This window comes from Phocoena sinus, chromosome 7 (genome assembly GCF_008692025.1).
Source record: "Phocoena sinus isolate mPhoSin1 chromosome 7, mPhoSin1.pri, whole genome shotgun sequence".
Lineage (NCBI taxonomy): Eukaryota > Metazoa > Chordata > Mammalia > Artiodactyla > Phocoenidae > Phocoena > Phocoena sinus.
Genome location: NC_045769.1, coordinates 106608007 through 106626907, shown reverse-complemented (window position 1 = coordinate 106626907; position 18901 = coordinate 106608007). Strand labels below are relative to the sequence as shown.

At 40.1% G+C, this 18901-nt stretch overlaps 1 protein-coding gene across 2 annotated transcripts in view; it reads right to left on the bottom strand.

Annotated features, from left to right (window-relative positions):
• Positions 1–18901, bottom strand: part of CNTNAP5 (contactin associated protein family member 5) — an 876608-nt gene that overhangs the window by 624890 nt on the left and 232817 nt on the right. For both annotated transcript variants that reach the window (XM_032637306.1, XM_032637307.1), the window contains exon 3: positions 15296–15489. In XM_032637306.1, the coding sequence (XP_032493197.1) occupies positions 15296–15489 (194 nt within the window). The remainder of the gene's footprint in view (positions 1–15295; positions 15490–18901) is intronic.

The following is an 18901-nucleotide window of genomic DNA, read 5'->3' as shown; positions in this document are numbered from 1 at the left end:
CTAGTTGACTAATTTTTCATTGAAGTATAGTTGATTTACAATGTTTTGTTAGTTTCAGGTGTAGAGCAAAGTGATTCAGTTATACATCTATATATTGTAGACCTTACAGGCATTCATCCATTTATAGTTTACACAGTGGTTCTCAAAGTGAGGTCCTTTTACCAGTAGCACCAGCATCACCTAAGCTATTATTATAAATGCAAATTTTCGGCCCCACCTCAGACCTATTGGATCAGAAGCTCTGCAGGTGCGGCCCAGCAATCTGTGTCTTAATAAGTCCCTTGGGGCTTTCTGACACACATTCATTTTTGAGAATCTCTCTTTACAGATCACATGTGCTAAGTACATTCATTATACCAACTTAACAGAGGAGGAAACTGAGCCTTCTAGAGTTTTAGTTATTTATAAAAGTCACAGAATATCTAGCTATCAGACTTAAAACCTGAGATAATCTATGTAAAAAGAAAAAGAAAAAAAAAAACTCATGGTAGTTGAAGACTAAATGAATAACAGGTAGATAAGATTTCTTTTTCGTAGTCATTATACCTAGCTAACATAATTCAATATATTTACATAAGAAAATGTAATGCTTTGCCACATGTTAAAGCTGAGATATTAACTCCAATTTCTCCTGATCTAAGGAGGGTAGTTCTAAAACCTAACTAGTTTATACATATTGTAAATACAATTATGAGTCAAGTTTCCTGTGAACCACTAAGTACCTTAACAATAAGATTAATTTAATAGCAGTGGGTTTAGAAGAATTAATTTTAAGCAGATCATCCTCCTTGCTTTGATATCAGCTGCTGGATCCTTTCCCATTACAAATGCAACCAGTTTGTAGGTGACTGCAAACATCTGCTCTCCCCTAGAAAGTGTCCATATGAATATTAATCCTGAAGACTACATGTTGACTTCTGTCCATGTGATGTGTTTAAATGCTACATATGTAAGTGTGTGAAAGGTATTTACTCCTTAAAGAGGCTAGGCCCCATGTTGGGATGTTCTCTGAAACAATTCAGCAAATTCTAACATTAAGAAGGGAAAACAGATGGGCATCAGTGAAGAACTTTCAAGGGCTAAGTGTGGAGCCAGAGGGCTGAAGGGAGCCTGCTGATTCTGGGGTAACTACCAGCTGTTGCTTCCACAATGCTGATCGGCCAGTTGTTCTCTGTCCCCTTTTCTGCAGAGTTCTATCCAGTGATAAGAGAATCAAAGGTCAACAAAAGTGCTTAGCACAGAACCAGGAGGATGATTCAAGGGAAATATGTATTAAGCTTGGAAGACTTTTACTTGTCTGGTCTAAACTGGATCCATAGTGAAGCTCAGGGTTTATTGCTATGTATTCCCACAAGGCAGCCCATAAACCAAGGGTTCTGAGCAGGGAAGTGTAAAGAAATGGATGCAAAGGATTTGGAAGGTTCTAAATATATATTGCCATGGATGGAAACAATGATCACTCCAAGGAGGTTCAGTAACATTTTCAAGGCCATATGAGCAACCAATGGTAAAACTGGAATCTGACCCTAATCAAAAGCCTGTGCATTTCTCTTCACCTTGACTTGGTGCATGGTGATGACTCGCTCTTGCATTGATGGTCTCCATTAAATCAGGGGCAATATTCTGATCATGCCAAGCTCTGAAAAGACTTTTTAACAATGTCCAACTAGGAAATGAATAGCTATATTAAAAGCTTAGGTGTATATCTGTGCGAGAGAGAGAGAGTAGAGGAAAAAAGTATTAACAAAATTATGAAAAATGTATTTAAGAGTATTTTCTTATACATAGTCTTTGTGATTTAACAAAAAAAATATTATAACAAAATGATGAACACACAATGAGTTACTTGCTTTGGTCTGTAGCCAAAGAAGATATGGTGATACTAGTAGTTTACAATCTCTAGCGAGCTTCATTCTCCAGGTTTACCTTGTATAACTGATTGGGGAAATCTTGTATCTAAATTTATTAATTTGTGTGTCTTCAATACTTATACATCTTCCTTTAAGATTGTGCTTATAGCATTTCTCCTAAAATCAAGCAGGACCTTGTGGGGCCTTCCTACGGACAGACCTCCATGTCCCCCCTCTTGTTTGTAGGAAAGCCTTAGCCACCTAGGCCTTGCCTGAGTTCCAAAGAGCAAATTTAATCAGAGAAGTGAGAATATGCAGAAACAAAGGAAAGCAGTCAAGCCAGACAAAATAATAATAGTTTAGCCATAAAACAAAGTCAAGGGCCTTTAGTTCCTCCTCAAGGGCCATAGCATCCTGAGCCATATCCTTGAGTTATTTTGCAGATACTAAAACTCCCATCAGGTGGAAAAAGATAACTGCATGCTAACTACCAGTGTGTAGACCCCAGACAGTTGGGAACCAGAAGGTTGATGATTGAGAACCCTGGAACATCACCTTATTTCCTCACCATCAACCAGCTGGAGAACGATGCATGAGCTGATCACATATTTCTCACACTGTCCTTAAGAACACTTCCCTGAATGCCACTGGGGACTTCAGGTCTTCTGAGCATGAGCTGCCTGTCTTCCTTGCTTGGTGCCTGCAATAAACACTGTACTTTCCTCCATCACAACCCAGCGTCAGTAGATGGGCTTTGCTGTGCAATGGGCAAGGGGACCCAAGTTCAGTTAGGTAACACTCCTGCTTTGAACACTCCTCCTTCCCCACTATTTCCTCTTTCTGCCTTCCTACCTTTTATGGAATTTTTATTAGGCAGACCACATTTTGTAGTTTCCAGGAAGCCAAAGGAACTTAAACATGGTCCCTGCTTTTTCCATTCATCAAAGCAGCTTCCACCCATATACCGCCAAGCACACCTTGACAGCATCGTGTATCTGAACTGCCACTGGTGCTACTTTTACACATAGGCTGTGTTGCAGCATGTCCTTAATGGCTCTGTGCATTCATGGGAGGGATTGACCACATCTTCAAGCCCCTTGTTATGCCCAATACACAGCACGGTGTTTGGTGTCTCATGAGAGTTGAAAAGATATATGTTGATGGTAATGAGATTCTCACTCTTAAATTGTTTTCTGAAATTGGTAGGCTTAAAATACGATGTCAGACAGTGATCAATACTCCAGATGTTTTAGGCCAAATTGGCAGAATAAATGTGTATAAATCATGAAGATCAGAGAGCCTCTCCCAGAACGTTTAGAAGGCACTCAAGGGTGAAATTGAGAAACTGATGACCTAAATGTATAATCCATTGTTTCAACTGACCTTTATGTCAGAAAGGTGTCAAGTAGCATATGCAAGCCCTTTCATAATAGACAGACTCCAGAAAGCTACAGAAAATCAGAGACCATCATATCATCCAGGCCAAAAGATTCTATCAAACAAGACCAGATGGCTGACATATTTGGGAAGTGGCAACAAGATTTTAGAAGAGAAAACTGTAAACTGGATATTAATAAAATGCAGTATATTCAGATAATGTACTCCAGGGTCATGGGAAGAGGAAAAGGATCCTGATTAACTTGTCCAAGATCAATCAGGAACAACGTGGATGAGGTGATTTAAAAATAGGGCTTGGGACCTTGGGAGGGCTCATGCCAAGGAGTACTTCCCAGAACTTCTGCTGCCAGTGTCCTTGTCCTCATGGTGAGACTAAGCCACGCTCCACCTCTGCAAGAGACCCTCCAACACTGGCGGGAAGAAAGTATATCCAAATTTTTATAGCTCATGGAAGGCTCTCCAGCCAGTACCCTAGATTGAGACAAAGAGAATTAAAGCCCGAGGAGTGAGACAAGGCTGCTTAGCAACAATGACAGATACAACAGAAATACATCTACACGGGGAACAACTCCTACAGAACACCTACTGAGCACTGGCAGAAGACCTCAGACCTCCCAAAAGACAAGAAACCCCCCACGTATATGGGTAGGGCAAAAGAAAAAACAGAGACAAAAGAATAGGGATGGGACCTGCACCAGTGGGAGGGAGCCGTGAAGGAGGAAAGGTTTCCACACAATTAGGAAGCCCCTTCATGGGCAGAGACTCTGGGTGGCAGAGGTGGGGAGATTCGGGGCCACGGAGGAGAGCACAGCAACAGGGGTGTGGAGGGCACAAAGAGGATTGGTGCCGACTGGCACTCACCAGCCCGAGAGGCTTGTCTGCTCACCTGCTAGGGCGGGCGGGGCTGGGAGCTGAGGCTCAGGCTTCGGTCGGAGTGCAGGGATAGGACTGCAGCTGGCAGAGTGAACACAGCCTGAAGGGGTTAGTGCGCTACAGCTAGCCGGGAGGGAGTCCGGGGGAAAGTCTAGACCTGCTAAAGAGGCAAGAGACTTTTTCTTCCCTCTTTGTTTCCTGGTGCATGAGGAGAGGGGATTAAGAGCACTGCTTAAAGGAACTCCAGAGACGGGTGCGAGCTGCGGCTAAAAGCACGGACCACAGAGACGGGCCTGAGACCCAAAGGCTGCTGCTGCCGCCACCAAGAAGCCTGTGTGCGAGCACAGGTCACTCTCAACACTGACCCTCCAGGGAGCCTGTGCAGCCAGCCATTGCCAGGGTCCTGTGAATCAGGGACAACATCCCCGGGAGAACGCACGGTGAGCATCAGGCTGGTGCAATGTCATGCTGGCCTCTGCCGCCGCAGGCTCGCCCTGCACTCCGTACCCCTCCCTCGCCCTGGCCTGAGCGAGCCAGAGCCCCCGAATCAGCGGCTCCTTTAACCCTTTCCTGTCTGAGCGAAGAACAGACATCCTCCAGCAACCTACAAACAGAGGTGGGGCTAAATCCAAAGCTGAACCCTGGGAGCTGTTCGAACAAAGAGAAAGGGAAATTTCTCCCAGCAGCCTCAGGAGCAACAGATTAAATCTCCACAATCAACTTGTACCCTGCATCTGTGGAATACATGAATAGACAAAAAATCATCCCAAGTTGAGGAGGTGGACTTTGAGAGCAAGATTTATGATTTTTCCCCTTTTCTTCTTTCTGTGAGTGTGTATGTGTATGCTTCTGCGTGAGATGTTGTCTGTAGAGCTTTGCTTCCACCATTTGTCCTAGGGTTTTATCTGTCCATTTTTTTGTTTGTTTGTTCTTACTTTTTAAAAAAATTTTTTTCTTAATAATTATTTTTTTATTTTAATAACTTTATTTTATTTTACCTTACTTTATTTTATTTTATTTTATTCTCCTTCCTTCTTTCTTTCTTTCTACTTTTGCTCCCTTTTATTCTGAGCCGTGTGGATGAAAGGCTCTTGGTGCTGCAGCCAGGAGTCAGTGCTGTGCCTCTAAGGTGGGAGAGCCAACTTCAGGACACTGGTCAACAAGAGACCTCCCAACTCCACATAATATCAAATGGTGAAAATCTCCCAGAGACCTCCATCTTAACACCAGCACCCAGCTTCACTCAACAACCAGCAAGCCACAGTGCTGGACAACCTATGCCAAACAACTAGCAAAACAGGAACACAACCCCACCCATTAGCAGAGAGGCTGCCTAAAATCATAATAAGTCCACAGACACCCCAAAACACACCACCAGAAGTGGGCCTGCCCACCAGAGAGACAAAATCCAGCCTCATCCACCACAACACAGGCACTAGTCCCCTCCACTAGGAAGCCTACACAACCCACTGAACCAACTTTAGCCACTGGAGACAGACACAAAAAACAAGGGGAACTACGATCCTGCTGCCTGAAAAAAGGAGACACCGAAAAAAGTAAGGTAAGCAAAATGAGAAGACAGAAAAAAACACAGCAGATGACAGAGCGAGATAAAAACCCACCAGACCTAACAAATGAAGAGAAAATAGGCAGTCTACATGAAAAAGAATTCAGAATAATGATAGTAAAGAAGATCTAAAATCTTGGAAATAGAATACACAAAATGCAAGAAACATTTAACAAGTACCTAGAAGAACTGAAGATGGAACAAACAATGATGAACAACACAATAAATGAAATTAAAAATACTCTAGAAGGGATCAATAGCAGAATAACTGAGGCAGAAGAATGGATAAGTGGCCTGGAAGATAAAATATGAGAAATAACTACTGCAGAGCAGGATAAAGAAAAGAGAATGAAATGAACTGAGGACAGTCTCAGAGACTTCTGGGACAACATTAAACATACCAATATTTGAATTATAGAGATTCCAGAAGAAGAAGAGAACAAAATGGACTGAGAAAATATTTGAAGGGATTATAGTTGAAAACTTCCCTAATGTGGGAAAGGAAATAGTTAATCAAGTCCAGGAAGCACAGAGAGTCCCATACAGGATAAATCCAAGGAGAAACACACCAAGACACATGTTAATCAAACTGTCAAAAATTAAATACAAAGAAACATATTAAAAGCAGCAAGAAAAAAACAACAAATAACACACTAGGGAATCCCCATAAGGTGAACAGCTGATCTTTCAGCAGAAACTCTGCAAGCCAGAAGGGACTGGAAGGACATATTTAAAGTGATGAAGGAGAAAAACCTACAACCAAGGTTACGCTACACAGCAAGGATCTCATTCAGATTTGATGGAGAAATTAAAACCTTTACAGACAAGCAAAAGCTGAGAGAGTTCAGCACCACCAAACCAGCTTTACAACAAGTGCTAAAGGATCTTCTCTAGGCAAGAAACACAAGAGAAGGAAAAGACCTACAATAACAAACCCAAAACAATTTAGAAAATGGGAATAGGAACATACATATTGATTATTACCTTAAATGTAAATGGATTAAATGCTCCCACCAAAAGACACAGACTGGCTGAATGTATACAAAAACAAGACCCATATATATGCTATCTGAAAGAGACCCACTTCAGACCTAGAGACACATACAGACTGAAAGTAAGGGGATGGAAAAAGATATTCCATGCAAATGGAAACCAAAAGAAAGCTGGAGAAGCAATTCTCATATCAGACAAAATAGACTTCAAAATAAAGACTATTACAAGAGACAAAGAAGGACACTACATAATGATCAAGAGATCAATCCAACAAAAAGATATAACAATTGTAAATATTTATGCAGCCAACATAGGAGCACCTCAATACATAAGGCAAATACTAACAGCCAAAAAAGGGGAAATCTGCAGTAACACATTCATAGTAGGGGACTTTAACACCTCACTTTTACCAATGGACAGATCATCCAAAATGAAAATAAATAAGGAAATACACGCTTTAAATGATATATTAAACAAGATGGACTTAACTGATATTTTTAGGACATTCCATCCAAAACAACAGAATACACATTTTTCTCAAGTGCTCATGGAACGTTCTCCAGGATAGATCATATCTTGGGTCACAAATCAAGCCTTGGTAAATTTAAGAATATTGAAATTGTATCAAGTATTTTTTCTGACCACAACGCTATGAGACTAAAAATCAATTACAGGAAAAGATCTGTAATAAATACAAACACATAGAGGCTAAACAATACACTACTTAATAACGAAGTGATCACTGAAGAAATCAAAGAGGAAATAAAAAAATACCTAGAAAGAAATGACAATGGAGACATGATGACCCAAAACCTATGGGATGCAGCAAAAGCAGCTCTAAGAGGGAAATTCATAGCAATAGAATCCTACCTTAAAAAACAGGAAACACCTCAAATAAACAACCTAACCTTGAACTTAAAGCAATTAGAGAAAGAAGAACAAAAAAACCCCAAAGTTAGCAGAAGGAAAGAAATCATAAAGATCAGATCAGAAATAAATGAAAAAGAAATGAAGGAAATGATAGCAAAGATCAATAAAAGTAAATCCTGGTTCTTTGAGAAGATAAACAAAATTGATAAACCATTAGCCAGACTACTCAAGAAAAAAAGGGTGAAGACCCAAATCAATAGAATTAGAAATGAAAAAGGAGAAGTAACAGCTGACACTGCAGAAATACAAACGATCATGAGAGATTACTACAAGCAACTCTATGCCAATAAAATGGACAACCTGGACGAAATGCACAAATTCTTAGAAATGCACAAGCTGCCAAGACTGGATCAGGAAGAAATAGAAAATATGAACAGACCAATCACAAGCACTGAAATTGAAACTGTGATTAAAAATCTTACAACAAACAAAAGCCCAGGAACAGATGGCTTCACAGGCGAATTCTATCAAACATTTAGAGAAGAGCTAACACCTATCCTTCTCAAACTCTTCCAGAACACTCCCAAACTCATTCTACGAGGCCACCATCACCCTGATACCAAAACCAGACAAGGATGTCACAAATAAAGAAAACTACAGGCCAATAACTCTGATGAACATAGATGCAAAAATCCTCAGCAAAATACTAGCAAACAGAATCCAACAGCTCATTAAAAGGATCATACACTATGATCCAGTGAGGTTTATCCCAGGAATGCAAGGATTCTTCAATATACACAAATCAATCAAAGTGATACACCATATTAACAAACTGAAGGAGGAAAACCATATGGTCATCTCAATAGATGCAGAGAAAGCTTTAGACAAAATTCAACTCCCATTAATGATAAAAACCCTGCAGATAGTAGGCATAGAGGGAACTTTCCTCAACATAATAAAGGCCATATATTTCAAACCCACAGCCAATATCGTCCTCAATGGTGAAAAACTGAAAGCATTTCCACTGAGATCAGGAACAAGACAAGATTGCCACACTTTCATCACTCTTATTCAATATAGTTTTGGAAGTTTTAGCCAAAGCAATCAGAGAAGAAAAGGAAATAAAAGGAATGCAAATCAGAAAAAAAGAATTAAACCTGTCACTGTTTGCAGATGACATGATACTATACATAGAGAATCCTAAAGATGCTACCAGAAAACTACTAGAGCTAATCAAAGAATTTGGTAAAGTTGCAGGATACAAAATTAATGCACAGAAATCTCTGGCATTCCTATATGCTAAGGATGAAAAATCTGAAAGTGAAATCAAGAAAACACTCCCATTTACCACTGTAACAAAAAGAATAAAATATCTAGGAAAAAACCTACCTAAGGTGACAAAAGACCTGTATGCAGAAAATTATAAGACACTGATGAAAGAAATGAAAGATGATACAAATAGATGGAGAGATATACCATGTTCTTGGATTGGAAGAATCAACATTGTGAAAATGACTACACTACCGAAAGCAATCTACAGATTCAATGCAATCTCTATCAAATGACCAATGGCATTTTTCACAGAACTAGAACAAAAAATTTCACAATTTGTATGGAAACACAAAAGACTCTGAATAGCCAAAGCAATCTTGAGAACGAAAAATGGAGCTGGAGGCATCAAGCTCCCTGACTTCAGACTATACTACAAAGCTACAGTAATCAAGACAGTATGGTACTGGCACAAAAACAGAAAGATAGATCAATGGAACAGGATAGAAATCTTAGAGATAAACCCATGCACATATGGTCACCTTATCTTTGATAAAGGAGGCAAAAATATACAGTGGAGAAAAGACAGCCTCTTCAATAAGTGGTGTAAAAGTATGTAAAAGTATGAGATTAGATCACTCCCTAAGACCATACACAAAAATAAGCTCAAAATGGATTAAAGACCTAAATGTAAGGCCAGAAACTACCAAACTCTTAGAGGAAATCATAGGCAGAACACTCTGTGACATAAATCACAGCAAGATCCCTTTGGACCCACCTCCTAGAGAAATGGAAATAAAAACAAAAATAAACAAATGGGACCTAATGAAACTTGAAAGCTTTTGCACAGCAAAGGAAACCATAAACAAGACCAAAAGACAACCCTCAGAATGGGAGAAAATATTTTCAAATGAAGCAACTGACAAAGGATTAATTTCCAAAATTTACAAGCAGCTCATGCAGCTCAATAACAAATAAATAAACAACCGAATCCAAAAATGGACAGAAGACCTAAATAGACATTTCTCCAAAGAAGATATACAGACTGCCAACAAACATATGAAAGAATGCTCAACATCATTAATCGTTAGAGAAATGCAAATCAAAACTACAATGAGATATCATCTCACACCAGTCAGAATGGCCATCATCAAAAAATCTAGAAACAACAAATGCTGGAGAGGGTGTGGAGAAAAGGGAACACTCTTGCACTGCTGGTGGCAATGTGAATTGGTTCAGCCACTATGGAGAACAGTATGGAGGTTCCTTAAAAAACTACAAATAGAACTACCATATGACCCAGCAATCCCACTACTGGGCATACACCCTGAGAAAACCATAATTCCAAAAGAGTCATGTACCAAAATGTTCATTGCAGCTCTATTTACAATAGCCCGGAGATGGAAACAACCTAAGTTTCCATCATCGGATGAATGGATAAAGAAGATGTGGCACATATATATAGTGGAATATTACTCATCCATAAGAAGAAACAAAATTGAGCTATTTGTAATGAGGTGGTTGGACCTAGAGTCTGTCATACAGAGTGAAGTAAGTCAGAAAGAGAAAGGCAAATAACATATGCTAACACATATATATGGAATATAAGAAAAAAATGTCATGAAAAACCTAGGGGTAAGACAGGAATAAAGATGCAGACCTACTAGAGAATGGACTTGAGGATATGGGGCAGGGGAAGGGTAAGCTGTGACAAAGTGAGAGAGTGGCATGGACATATATACACTACCAAACGTAAAATAGGTAGTGGGAAGCAGCCGCACAGCACAGGGAGATCAGTTCGGTGCTTTCTGACCTCCTGGATGGGTGGGATAGGAAGGGTGGGAGGGAGGGAGACGCAAGAGGGAAGAGATATGGGAACATATGTATATATATAACTGATTCACTTTGTTATAAAACAGAAACTAACACACCATTGTAAAGCAATTATGATCCAATAAAGATGTTAAAAAAAAAAAAATAGGGCTCCTGATAACCAACAAGGTCCTAATGTATAGCACAGGGAACTATATCCAATATCCTGTGATAAACCATAATTGAAAAGAACATAAAGCAAATACATACACATGTATAACTTAATCACTTTGTTGTACAGCAGAAATTAACATACATTGTAATTCAACTATACTTCAATAAAACAAATTAAAAAATAAAAATGGGTCTCATATTAAAACACACACATTGGGGTCTGTCTTTGAAATTTCAGAGTGATAAGTAGCAGAGTATAAAGGAAAGTAGCAATGCCCATAGAGGAGAATGTATGTTTGGAACATGTACATGTTGTATGCAGGAAACATAGGTGGATTCATGAAGGGTTTGAACACTGACATACAAGAGACACAGGACTGAAAAGGTAATCTGTGGATTTAATAGGGATGGTAAGTGTTTCTCCTGGAATATCTTTCAAAATGACTGGTAACAGGACTCTGGTCTCTGTGGATTTAAAGAGTTAGAGGTTCCTATGTACCAAATCAAGTGATCCACCTTACTGAACGTTGGCTGAAGTTGCTGCTCAGAGTTCGAATCTTAATATTTTTGTTATTTTGGCATGTCTACAAGCCAACCAGAAAGAGATTTTGTATGTGCTAAGATTCTAAATGTCTTGCTATGTTTGTCTTGCTAGTAGTAGTAGTCCCACTACTATAATCCTTCACACCTGATTATTTAGTGAAGTGAGGACTCTGGTTTATTTATAAATCATAATGCATTGCTATATGGCTGCTTGGTGGCCTCATTTGTGAACATTGCATTCAGAGCCAGTTCAGAAACTGCAGATTGGATTTTTAGAGCACGAATATCTGCTACTGTATATTGGACAGGTATATTTCCAGGATTCTTTTTCTGAAGTAAAGTTTGCAAAATAAAATAAATCTCTTGAGTATTAACAAATTGATATCCTATCCAAGGAGTATGCTATAGTTGTATTGCTTGGTAAATCAACTTTTAAAGACATTACAAACTCCATATCATCTGAAAATTGAAGATCTTCAAAAGACCTTGTGAAAGTCTCATTCAAGCGATTTTTCTATTTCTGTGATACACAGTGCTTAATTAAGTCAATACTTGGTATTGATGTTTTGGGGTACTGACTTTTTTCTGAAAAGTTGAACCATTTAGAGAGTTTTATAAAACCCTCTTGTTTGGCTACTGCTTTTATCTTGTTTATCAGGATTAACTTTGGTGAAACTATAGTCTGATTTATCATTTTATATTTAAAAGAAAAAGAAAAACTCTCAAGGTAACCTTTTCATTCAATAACATAATCTGGTGGAAATACCAATGCAAATTAGGCACAAGTCAGATTTTATACATGTTCATGAAATGTTTGGTAAGATACTCTGAGTCTCTGTTTGATGGGTATTCTGTAAGGCCTATATAGTTTCAGAGAGTTTGAGCACTATTTATAACATATAGAGAAATAGTATTAGTGCTTTCTCACTTTTAAATTTTAGCAGCACGTGAAATACACAATAGGGTTTAACATTCTTCTTCTGGAGTGGGCCTGGCAAAGTCTAAGGTGAGAAAGATAAATCAGTTCTGTGAAAATTAGAAAACAAATTCAAGTGTAGTAAAGAAGAAATAGAAAGCACAGTTTCTGCAATCAAGTATAGTTAGGAATCAGTCTTGGTTTGTATTCTGGCCTCACCAGTGTCTGGTTATGTGAGCTTGGGTTGGTCTCTGAACCCTGAATCTCCAGAATTTATAACACCATTTTAAGTATACGGAATGGCATTTGTGTACAAATGCCACGTGCAGTGGGTCTTTGGTAGCCGTTCGTTCCCTCGATAGTGATACGAGGGGACACGCATTGTTTTTCAAAATTTGCACCTTTTTAGTATGCACGACTTACCACCATGTCCCTGCCCATGTCACTGGAGGGGCAAAGACCCCTCCCCACATCTTTCCTCCTCCTGCGGTTTGCATCTGTCAGGTTCGTCCTGAAGCTGCCTCCCCTCCCAAGGGCCCTGCAGGCATTGGAAATGTCTCTGGGGAGGCCTTAGCTGGAACTCACCACCTTCCTGTGCACAACGGTTCCCTGCCTTTTCCCCTCTGCCCGCCCAGCAACTTTTGCCTCCTCCCAAAGGCCAAGGCTATTCTTAGGTGAGGAAAGGGACAGGCACGAGAACAGTGTCCTCCCCTCCAATTCTGTAAGCACTAATAATTCTGCAGTTCTTGTAATAGCCATCCAAAATGTAGTTCAGGCTACGTGTCCAGTAATGATAGGCGTGGAGCCTACTAGGACTTATAAAACAGGCCCCTGCCTTCAACGGGCTTGGAGTTTTGTGGAAGCACAGGCAAACCAACAGGGGCAAGAAAGTGAAATAGGCCTTATGCCCGCTGTTCACTAGCCCAGAGAAATTGTCCATTCTTGAAATACATCCTGATCCACAGGACAGGGCAAAAGCAGGTCATTTGATTTTGAAGAAAATGAAACTCTGGGTTTTATAAAAGTTTAGACAAAAGAACTCGAAACTTCAATCTGAAAAACAACCAGTTCTGATTGAAAATGCCAAAGCAAATAAATAACACCACATCTATTTGTCCCTCTCAAGTCAGCATAAAATCTTAAAATTGTGCCTCAAAATGGAAGGTGTGCTTATTTATCTTTTCAAACTAAACACAAGCTAAAAAAAAAAACAAAACCCTGTAGGGCTTCCCTGGTGGTGCAGTGGTTGAGAGTCCGCCTGCCGATGCAGGGGACACGGGTTCGTGCCCCGGTCCGGGAAGATACCACATGCCGCGGAGCGGCTGGGCCCGTGAGCCATGGCCACTGAGCCTGTGCTCCACAACGGGAGAGGCCACAACAGTGAGAGGCCCACATACCGAGGAAAAAAAAAAAAAAAAAAACCTGTAAAATTTATGGGGGCTTCAAAATTGAGGAAAAAAGAGAATAGTCCCCAAAAGACTATTTGTAAAATGAAGAAAACCCATGCTCTCCATAAATATTACCACCTAATATTACAAGCCACTCCAAATAAAGATGACTATTATAATATTCTCTGGTTTCAATCTGCCATAACTAATCTTAATCCTCAGTTTACTATTACTTTCAATTATGAATAGTGATGGGTAAGCAATTAACAAATAACAATGAATATAAAATAGAATTTGTTTTCCCAGCAGAGTGAGACGAATACAGAAAAATGTATGTGTAAACAGCAGCAATTTGAAAGTGTAATTGTGATTGATTTAAGAGGGAAAACAATTAAGGACATTATGAGAAGGAAAGCTAATGTTAGCAACTGCTAAATCTTCACCTCCTATGCACATTTAGAAAAAAGTAAATATCTGGTGAGGTTTTTTCCCAAAGCAAAAGTGACCTGAACCAACACATTATTTTATTTGATGTGTAAGTCTATGAGGTCTCCCCTGGGTGCCTTTTGCCCCTGCCTCGACCTCCAATTCCTCACCTCGTAATTTGCGGACAGCCTTTCACTCACCTTTTGGGGTCAAGAGCTTGGGTCCAGGGTTGTGGAAGGCACAGGTTTTTTTTTTTCATAACCTGGACCAAACTGTCTTTTACTTCCAAGCTGCAGATTGTTTATAAAGGCAGAATCATTCTAAATTCTATATTTGTTTTGTATTTTTAACATTTTAAATTGTTTTCAAAACTTGAATAGGCAGTTGAACACAATGACTTTAAAGTCAGACCAGGCTGTGGATTACCAGACCAGGCTGTGGATTACCAGACCAAGGTGCATCAATTGGGCAACTTTGGTCGAGGTACAGAACTGAGCTAATTGTATTATGACAAGGTATGTAAAGTGACTGGTACATAATAAATAAATATTTACATATATACACTACTAAATATTTACTTATTATGTACCAGGCACTTTACATACCTTGTCATGATGCAATTAGCTCAGTTATGTATGTACCAAATGTAAAATAGATAGTGGGAAGCAGCCACATAGCACAGGAAGATCAGCTTGGTGCTTTGTGACCGCCTAGAGGGGTGGGATAGGGAGGGTGGGAGGGAGATGCAAGAGAGAGGAGATATGAGGATATATGTATATGCGTAGCTGATTCACTTTGTTATAAAGCAGAAACTAACAAGTCACTGTAAAGCAATTATAGTCCAATAAAGATGTTAAAAAATAGGTAAATATTTAATAAACACATACTCCATCAACCAATACATTCTTGTCAATGATCAGACTTCCATGTTGTAGTTCTCTTTTTATCCCTGAAAGAACTAAGGCCCAGTCAGTGAAATCCCCAAGTTACCAGAAAAGGAGGAAAACACTAAACTCTTTGCAACAGACATCCTCATTTCCCTAGGAACTGGCGTCATGCTGCAGATAGGACCTAGATATCATCTAATTATTTCTGAATGGGTACACAACAGTTATCAAGCTACCGGCAATCTGGATAGAGGAAAATGACAGAAATGTTCACTGGCTACCATGAGGGCATCTCAGTTTTATTCAGCTGATGAGAAAATTTGTCCTACCCAGATGCTGTCTTCTTGCTTGTACTGTTTCCAGTTGCGTCCTGTGTCACTGAACATCAGGCTGTAGCTCGTCACCCAGTCAGAGCTTCCGTATCTTCCCTGCGTGGCCACTGCTGTAATCTCCACTCTGTTGCCCAGGTCCATCTGGAGCCACTGCTGAGCATTGGAATCTGCTGGGGACCAACCACCAGTTCCTGGAAGAGGATCAGAGAGAGAGAGTTGCAGCAACATCTCACAGAGCCGCGACTGTCACCGCTCACAGAGGAAGAAAAAAAACAAAACAAAACAGTGTTCAGTTAAGGTGTCTGTAACCAAAATATGTCTGCCTCTCTTCATAAACCCCTGGTATTTCTTTTTTAAAATTTTATTGGAGTAGAGTTGATTTACAATGTCATGTTGGTTTCAGGTGTATGGCAAAGTGATTCAGTTATACATATGCGTATATCCACTTTTTTTCAGATTCTTTTCTCATATGGGTTATCACAGAATGTTGAGTAGAGTTCCCTGTGGTATACAGTAGGCCCTTGTTGGTTATCTATCTTATATATGGTAGTGTTTGTATGTTAATCCCAAGCTCCTGATTTATCCCTCCTCCCCCCATGTTTCCCCTTTGGTAACCATGAGTTTGTTTTCTATGTCTGTGAGTCTATTTCTGCTTGGTAAATAAGTTCATTTGTATCGTATTTTAGATTCCACATGTAAGTAATATCTTAGGATACTTGTCTTTGTCTGACTTACTTCACTTAGTATGATCATCTCTAGGTCCATCTATGTTGCCACAAAGGGCATTATTTCATTCTTTTTATGGCTAAGTAATATTCCACTGTATATATAGGCCACATTTTCTTTATCCATTCATCTGTCGGTGGACATTTAGGTTGTTTCCATGTCTTGCCTGTTGTGAATAGTGCTGCAATGAACATTCTAGACCCAATTTTCCTTCTCCTCCTCCATCAAATTCCCTTTCATGGTTTAATATTCATCTCAAATTCTGTTTCCTCTATCATTCATCCTCTCTTTTCTCAGTTATCACAGTTTTCATCTTCTAGATCCCTAAAGGGATGTCACCTATTTTTTAAGTTTTTTACAACTTTAACCTTTAACATGCCTTATACCCTCTTCCTGACTGGTCTTTCCTTCCTTCCTTCTTTGCTTTCTTCTTCCATTCCTCCCTTTCTTTTCTCTGATCTTTAGCTCTTTCTAAATACGTGCTGTGAACCTGCTGTGGACCAGACATTTTTCTGTGGATGCAGATGCATGATCGCTGACTATGCCTTTGAGAGGTTAGTGTTCACTCATTCAACAGATGCTCACTGAGCACCAGGAGGCTGCTCGATACTGAAGAGAGACACACACACACACACACACAGAAATGTGTAATGTGATGTGAAAGAGAGCCTTCAGAGAGGTGAACACAAGGTTCAGTATGAGAACAGATGACAGAATGCCTAGGTAGGTGATCAGAAAGCCCTAGAGACAGTGACAGTGGAGCTGAAAGCTGTTTCCCCAGCAAACAAAGTGAGACAGAGAAAAAGTTGGAGAGACCAACCCAGGCCAAGGAAACAGCACATGCAACATCTCAGAGAGACATAAGAGGGCCTCATCCCTGGGTCTCCTTGTGATTCTATATGTTTGACACACAGCAACATTCTGATATGTGACCAAAGCCTTTGAGCCCCAGAATTTTATTATTTGACACATTGGAACTTTGCAGAAGATCAATATGAACTCTTGCTTCTTTGGAAGACTTGTGGCATAAGTGTTCTGTTTTCATTTCCCATAGGTATAAAGAGGTCCGTATTTATTCTTCCTGACTCAAGGGTCCACAAGACATCTGAATCCTGAGTGGGACCTATTGTAGAATGTGTATGCCATGGGTGCACCCCAATATTCATAGCAGCACTATTTACAATAGCTTCCAAGATATGGAAGCAACCTAAGGGTCCAAGGAGAGATGAATGGATAAACAAGATGTAGTATATATACACAATGGAATATTTGTCAGCCCTAGAAAATAATGAAATAATGCCATTTGCAGTAACATGATGGACCTAGACATTATCATACTAAGTGAAATAAGTCAGACAGAGAAAGACAAATGCCATATGACATCACTTATATGTGGAATCTAAAAAAAAATGCTACAAATCCACATATATACAAAGCAAAAATAGACCCACAGACATAGAAAGCAAACTTACGGTTACCAAAGGGGAAAGGTGGGGGAGGGATAAAACAGGACTTTGGGAGTAACATATACACGCTAGTATACATAAAACAGATAACCAACAAGGACCTACTGTATGGCACAGGGAACTACACTCAACATTTTGTGATAACCTATAAGGGAAAAGAATCTGAAAAAAAAATAGATATGTATTATGTATTACTGAGATATATATTATGAATAACTTCTGTGCTGTATACCTGAAGCTAACACAATGTTGTAAATCAACTATACTTCAATTAAAAAAAAAAAGAAAGAAAGAAAGTAGCCCTTTTGTTAAGAACCTTGCTCAGGGCATCAGGTTGGGTGATTCATTGGAATTTTAATTTAGAGACGTTAACCAATAAGTCCCTTTTGATTTCAACTTGTGCCACTGAAAATCATTTTAGTGATGTCCCAGTTTACATTCTTGCCATCTCGGGAGGACTCAACTGGACCCCTCCTTGGTACTGAGAACTTTCTGAGTCCCCACTGGCTGCCCACTGCAGAGATAGCTTGTCATCATCTGGGAGTGGGCAAAGGGAGCAGAGAACATGAGATGGGCCCTACTCTGGCCATAAGGCACATTCATCGATTTCATCCCAATAAATAGCTAGTACTGTAGCCGAGTAGGACACTATGAGGCCTTCCCAGAATAGACCACCACAAATGTCCTCTGCTTGCCTTTTGTCTGTAGAAAAACTTTAGTCAAAGACTAAATTTAATCAGAGAAATCAGAAAACGCATAAAGGAAAATAGTCAAGCAAGACAAATAATAACACTTTAGACATTAAAGTCAAGGACTTTAGTTCCCACTCAAGGACTGTAGATACTATTCTGAGCCATGTCCTTTGAGCTGTTTTGCAGATACTGAAACCCCCAACAAGTGGGAGAAGTTAACTGAATGCTGCCCATAAGCACATAGACCCCAGACCTGTTGGAACCAGAAGGTTGACGATGCTGACTCCCAATGACCTCACCACCAGCCAATCAGAGGAATGTCCACGAGCTGATCACACTCCCCACAACCCCCCTCCCTCACCCTGTCTTTAAAAACATTTCCCAGGGGCTTCCCTGGTGGCGCAGTGGTTGAGAGTCCGCCTGCCGATGCAGGGGACACAGGTTCGTGCCCCAGTCTGGGAGGATCCCACATGCCGTGGAGCAGCTGGGCCCGTGAGCCATGGCCGCTGAGCCTGCGCGTCCAGAGCCTGTGCTCCGCAACGTGAGAGGCCACAGCAGTGAGAGGCGCGCGTACCGCAAAAAAAGTAAAAAATAAAAACCATTTCCCTGAAAACTTTCAGGGGTTCGGGTATTTTAAGTGCTAGCTGCCCTGGACTCCTTCCTTGGTGCCCTGTGATAAAGCTATCCCTTTCTACTTCACCCAAATGTCTGTCTCCGAG